This window comes from Marmota marmota, unplaced genomic scaffold (genome assembly GCF_001458135.2).
Source record: "Marmota marmota marmota unplaced genomic scaffold, marMar, whole genome shotgun sequence".
NCBI classification, from domain to species: Eukaryota; Metazoa; Chordata; class Mammalia; order Rodentia; family Sciuridae; genus Marmota; species Marmota marmota.
This window is the reverse complement of record NW_026000174.1, coordinates 61,700,033-61,706,843: the sequence shown is the minus strand read 5'-3', so window position 1 is coordinate 61,706,843 and position 6,811 is coordinate 61,700,033. Positions and strand designations below refer to the sequence as shown.

At 39.1% G+C, this 6,811-nt stretch overlaps 1 protein-coding gene across 1 annotated transcript; it reads left to right on the top strand.

Annotated features, from left to right (window-relative positions):
- The first annotated feature begins 2,450 nt into the window (after nucleotides 1-2,450).
- Nucleotides 2,451-6,624, top strand: LOC107135855 (olfactory receptor 5B3-like). The gene is made up of 2 exons (XM_015477986.2): nucleotides 2,451-2,840; nucleotides 4,764-6,624. The coding sequence occupies exon 2, from the start codon at nucleotides 4,792-4,794 to the stop codon at nucleotides 5,728-5,730; it is 939 nt and encodes a 312-aa protein (XP_015333472.1). The 5' UTR covers nucleotides 2,451-2,840; nucleotides 4,764-4,791; the 3' UTR covers nucleotides 5,731-6,624.
- Nucleotides 6,625-6,811: the final 187 nt, after the last annotated feature.

Here is a 6,811-nt window from a genome sequence, read left to right as displayed (position 1 = left end):
TGTGGCATATTTGCACATGCACGTGATGTAATTTGCCCTTCCTTCCTCCTGAGCCTGTTTCTTTACCTTGTTTCCCTCCTATTTTCTCGAGATGCCTTTTTTCTCTCTAGCTTCCCTGTATGAAAGAACACATACAACTCTTGACTTTCTGAGTCTGGCTCTTTTAGCTTTAAGATGATTTAGCTTTAAGCTTCAGTTACATCCATTTTCCTGCAAATGATATAATTTTGTCCTTCTCCACGGCAGAATAAAACTCCATTCTGTACACACAACACGTGTTCAGAATCTCTGTCTCTCTATTGAAGTGCTCTTCATAGCCTACATTTTCTCCTTTTGTTTCTTCCTCAGATCATCTTTTGCTTCATTGATCGTTTTAACTCTCGGCTCTTTGAATTCTTTATCCAGACCTTCCTCCACTTTGATGAGTGTGGAATCAGTTATTGAATTGTAATGAATTTTTGAGGGTGTCTTATTGCCTTGCTTTCTCATGTTGCCAATGTTTATGTTGATATTTGTGCATCTTCTGGCATACATATTGTCGTCTCCCACATAATCCACAGAATTGTGTTTGTAAGTAGCAAATAAAGAAAAGTACACAATCACCTGGAGTCTATGAGAGAGGTGCGGTTGGAGCCATCGTCGCGAAAGCGCAGCCAACTCAATGGTGACCCGAACCCAGGCATTTCGCTCGTGCCTGAGGAGGGCAGCCTGAGGGACCCGTTCCTGGAAGAGCCGCAGCACAGCCTGCACCAGTTCGCTGTTGGCGGGCAGCCGCTGCTCCATGCCAAACACCAGCAGGTACGTGGAAGCCTCGGACACCAGGAACTTGCCAGCCACCTCTGGAGACAAGAGCAGGGTTAGTTGGGCCTCTGGGGCACCAGGAGAGCTCAGAGGGTTGCAGGGCTCAGGGTCAATAACCAGAATTTCCTGGTAATCCAAAGGAAAAGTTTGGAGCCTGGGAAACTGGTGGACCAGGAAAGAAGCATTCTTCCCCATCCCCCAATAAAAAAATAATTTAAAAAATTTGCAGTCAAAAAAAAAAAAAAACAGAAAAGAAAAGTACACAAAACTACTTGCTAACAGGTTGCTATTTTGAGGTCACTCAGTGCAATTTTTATCTTGGATGTTTTCTTAATGATGTTAATGCTGGCTTCACAGAATGAGTTAGAAAGTGTTTCTTAGTATTACATATGTTCACAAAAAAGTCTTTAGGGAAATATAAAGTCAGTTTTATTTGAAATCACCAAAAAGTGGAAAGGACAAAAATATTCATTAACAGAAAAATGAAAACACAAGATATAAAGTGCATATGATAGAGTATAACTTCACAATAAAAAGATATCACACGGATACAAGTATCAATGAAAATAAATATCAAGTGCATTTTTTTCTAAATTCAAGATGCCAGAACAAAAGACGTATTCTGAGATTCTAGTTATAAAAAATTACTGCATCTAAAATTATATGGACAAAAAGAGCTGAGAGCTTAGTGTTTGCTAGGTGCCAAGGCTGGGAGATGGGCGTGACCACAAATAAACTTGAGAAAAATTTATTACAGGGGATCAGGGTAGTGGTAACATGGATATGCATTGGACTACACTTTTAGAGCCATGTACTAAACCGTGCATACATTACAATTTGTAAATTGCACATTAATTAGAAGTAAAAAAAGAAATGACAAGTGACACAAATAGATATGGGTACACTTAAAATATCCAGCTGAGTCCCAACAGGAAGTGTAATTGCTTCTTCCTGAGGAAAGTGGGATGAGGATGCCTCCTGGGGAACACCCCCAGGGAGCTCAGATCTCTGTAATTCCCCTCTGGGTCAGGAGCATTGCCCTCTGAAGTCCAGCAGTTATCCTGGTGATTTCATTTTAAAAGGACCAGACTGCACACTGGTCAGCTTTGGTCATCACTTATTCATATGAATGTTAATATTTGTTAGTGCAGGCAGGTCTTCTTTTGACCTGAAGATTCAGTGGGAATCTGCGACATCATCAAAGAAAATGTCCAAGATAAAAATTGCACTGAGTGACCTCAAAATAGTAACCTGTTAGCAAGTTGTTTTGTGTACTTTCCTTTATTTGCTACTTAGAAAGACAACTCTGTGGACTATGTGGAAGAAGTTATTTTTTAATCTTTATTTTCCAAAAAAAGGAGAAAGCAATGGAGTCCTCTAAGAACACACAGAGAATGTGTGGTAAATTGATGGCCTGAAACCATACGTATGTCTTTTTCCTGGTTTTTTGCTCTCTTAAAAAAAAACTTTGAAACCTTTTGATTGCTATTTGCAATAGAGCTTCTCCAACAGTATCTATGCATTACTCAAAGGAAGAATTTCTGATTCAAACACATTATTCAGAATTGACTGCCTCTCGAATTCAAGGAGCAAGGTAAGCTTCTGTATTCAATATATACTTTTAGTGAAAACTATATTCCATACAAAAGTAATAGTAACGTAAATCCTGAATTTTTTGAGCACAAAGATAAGGGTTTTGAGCGTTTTTTCTAAAGCACTCTAGTGAAAAAGTTACATATATATTTAAATTCCATTACTGGAGAGTTTAATGAGATTAATGAAACATTAGCATTCTGCCATCTAAAAATATTAACAAATTATATAGATGAGGCTTTGGATAGGTGGGCCTTTGGATTTCCTTATCATCAGGTAGCCTCTCATTGAAGGCAATAAATAGAGTAAAATGACCTTTCCTTAAACTAAATGGGCACCTTTGGTCATCAGTGTTAATACTTTTCGTGTATGCAGGTCTTCTTCTGTCCTGAAGATTTGATAGGAATCTGCAACCATGGTCAAGGAAAACCTCCAAGATAAAAACTGTAAGACTTTTAGTAAGATTAGAATTTCATTTTAACTTCCCCCCAAATCCCATAATCTGATCTTTATATTATTGGCTCATCTGCCCATGTAGACAGTGATGTGGGTAAAAGCAATGGCTTCTGAGTAGGAATGAAACAGGGTTTAAATATCAAATCTTGAATCTTTTTTCATACTAGCTTTGAAATTATAGAATATCACAGAACTTCATAAATTCCATTGCCTTCATGGCAAAAAATAAATTATAAAAATACCTACTTTACACACACACACACACATACACACAGAGTCAATGCATATTTATATACAAAGCTCTTTTCATATGTTGTGATACTAGAAGTGGTTTGGCAAACATCAGCCCTTATGGTCTAGGCTTGTCAGGTGCAGTTGTGAATGAAGCAGGAGGAGAATAATAGGAAACAGAAGTTGGCAGAAGATGGAGATACTTCTAAAGGCTCAATATTCAAATAAAAAGATTTAAAAGTACTGTTGCTATTTTATAAAACATTCAAATAAAAATTTTCAAGCATACGCTTTCCACCAAAACAGGACTTTAGGCTAAAGGTAATCCAAAAACTTTGAATTTTCGACTCTCAAAATGTACAATTTAATCATGACATGGCAGAAATGAGATAGAGAAAGAGACTCAACTCAGTCTGGGATACAGATTTCAAGGAAAACATTAGGAAAAAGAACAGCTCACATGGAATCAACAGAGCAGCCAATCAGAAATCCAGACCACCAGAGGAGTGCCTGTTACTGGAGGGTGCATAAAATCCATGTGCCTAGTGTGTGAAAGCCAACGAGGGAGGTTTTGAGACTTCAGACTGTGTCCAAAGGTGAAGTCCCATGTGTTGCCACTTCATTCTCAAACCACACACAGGCCAGTGTTCCTTCTGCACAAGAATAGTCCAGCTACCTGCTGGCCAGCTGTGCTAAACACATCACATTCCACTCATTTAAAAAAAATGAATTATTTCACAATAACATCTTGAAGGAGGACTAATTTTATATATATATACATATATTTGTGTGTATGTGTGTGTCTGTGTAGATAAAGAAAATCTGGCTCAGGGAAGTTAGTTTACTACCAGGATTCTGAGCTTGTAAATGCAGGTGGGACACGTGCCTCTGTCCAGAGCCCAGCCTGATGCTATGTCCTCCCCTGCCAGAATCATCTATGCTGCTTATACACACGTCTGTGGCCCCAGATATCTCATGACATCCACTACATATATTTCTTATTTAATTCATAGTGAAATTCCAAATTCTAAGCTTGCACCAATGGAAACGTAGAATAATTGTAAATTGCAACTTAATTTTAGATGATTAACTGGATAAACATTCTGTCAGAGTCTAAAATTGGTTTGAAAATTAATACGTCTGAATACTATTATACTATTATATTATACTATACTATAATAATACTATATTACGCTATCTCTGGTGTGTCACAATCTAAATAAAAGTAACAACTATTCAACTTAATAAACTTGTGGAGAAATCAGGGAATGTAGATGTAAAAGCATCTGGAGGCATTCCTGGCAACATTAGCTGCACAGCAGTCTATGAATTTACTAGGACAGGAAAAGATAAACTGGTTAATTTAATAATTTCAGAATTGTCATGTTGGCTAATTAATTGAATTTTCAAATTTTCAGTTTACACATATATAAGATTTTTTAGATGGAGAGATGATTTCTGGTGACCCTTAATTTAACATCTTGAAGCTCTATAGATAGTGAATACACATAATATATTTTAAAACAACTAATAAATTTAATGGTAAAGCTCATGCTTTAGTTATGGAGAATAATGTAAGAAATATTATTGTGATGTGTAATTCCTATAGTACAAAAACATGTCAATCTCACTGAAATCTCTGCTGCATTTTATGCTCTGTTTTTTCATTCTTCTTGCTACAGGGCGACTCCTGATTCTCAAACAACTCTGATGGAGAACAGGACAGAAGTGACAGAGTTCATCCTCCTAGGACTCACCAATGCCCCAGGACTACAGGTGCCCCTCTTTATCATGATCACCCTCATCTACCTCATCAATGTGGCTGGGAACCTGGGCATGATCCTGTTGATCCTCCTGGACTCCCGTCTCCACACTCCCATGTACTTTTTCCTTGGGAACCTGTCTCTGGTGGACATCTGCTACTCTTCAGCTGTCACTCCCACGGTCTTGGCTGGGCTCCTTCTAGGAGACACAGTTATCTCCTACAATGCTTGTGCTGCTCAGATGTTCTTGTTTGCTGCCTTTGCTACTGCAGAAAATTTCCTCTTGGCCTCGATGGCCTATGACCGCTATGCTGCAGTGTGCAAGCCCCTGCACTACACCACCACCATGACGACACGTGTGTGTGTGTGTCTGGCTGCAGGCTGCTACCTTGGAGGTTTCCTGAATTCCTCCATCCATACTGGGGACACGTTCAGTCTCTCCTTCTGTAAGTCCAATGTGGTCCATGATTTTTTCTGTGATGTTCCAGCAGTCATGGTTCTCTCTTGCTCTGATAGACACATTAGTGAGATGGTTCTTGTTTATGGAGCCAGCCTTGTGATTGGTTCTGCTCTCCTTGTTATCTTGATATCTTACATGTTCATTTTTCTCACCATCCTAAAGATGCGCTCAGGCGCAGGATACCAGAGGGCTCTGTCCACCTGTGCCTCTCACTTCACTGCTGTCTCCATCTTCTATGGGACTCTTGTCTTCATGTACTTGCAGCCCAGCTCCAGTCACTCCCTGGACACAGACAAAATCGTATCTGTGTTTTATACCATGGTCATCCCCATGTTGAACCCTGTGGTCTACAGCCTGAGGAACAAAGAAGTGAAGAGTGCATTCAAGAAGGTCGTGGAGAAGGTGAAATATTCCCTAGGACTGTGAGCTGAACCTGGTAGCATGCATGGTAACCTAGCTCCAATCCTCTCTGATGTTCTCTGGGCACCCAGTGAGGTTGTAAGACCCACACTCATGTTCAATTCCAGATCTGGCACCCTTCACTCTCAAACCTTTGTTTTTAAGAAAAAGGAAACAAATGTTGGAAATATAATACCTGAATGAGGTTGGCTAAAAGGAAATATACAATGTTTTTGTTCTGCTTGTTAAAATGATGATTAAGGAGAGGTGACTTATTTACTTTCCATATGCATCTCCTCTGTCATATGCGGCTACTAAAATACGTATAAAATGGGGTAAAACAACCCAATAGCACAAGTGCGTCATGCAATTCATATTGGCAAATACACATGAGAGTGGACTTTATCTGGAGGTAACTGGTTGCTAGTGTTTACTTCAAATAATTTAAATAGTTGGGATATTGAAATATCAATTTATGACTAGTGTTACTTTCTTGATTAGTTGAGTAACTGTTTAAATGTAAATATGTGCTCATCTTATTGGCATATTTTACTGAGAGACACAGAGCTAAAATATCTTAAATGAATTAATATTTCTGCCTTGACTGAGTCATCTTATAGAACCTATATTTTTGCATTATACCTTTCAAAAGGATAAAATAATCAGATATAAATAAAAGTGAAGAAAAAAATACAAGAATTTAAAATTTATATATATGACTCCCAACATCCACATTATTTTATAAATGCTCTGATATTGATAATGTTCGGTCTTTTTCTCTCTGTACGAGCTTTGGGATGCTGCTCAGTAACTCTTAATTCAGTGGAGTCACATCAATGCCTGTCACTCCCAGTCTTTGTCCCCAGGTCATTTGCGGGTTCTCCTTGATATTTCTCCACCACCCCTGCATGCTCCCCCCTCAGGACACTTGGGCTTGCTCTTCTGCCACAGTCTGGCTGGGCACAAATGCCGCAGTCTGGCTGGGCACACAATCACGAGCCACCACACAGCTTGTAGATTCAAACAGCAACTCTTTATTCCCGAACTCACACCAGCCGTCTACAATCACGTTCTGGGGAAATCCACGTTCTCTGCCCAAATCCACCTC

Bases quoted from the DNA above. Each gene is read 5' to 3' on its own strand.
- LOC107135855 (XM_015477986.2), top strand. From the start codon at position 4,792: ATGGAGAACAGGACAGAAGTGACAGAGTTCATCCTCCTAGGACTCACC.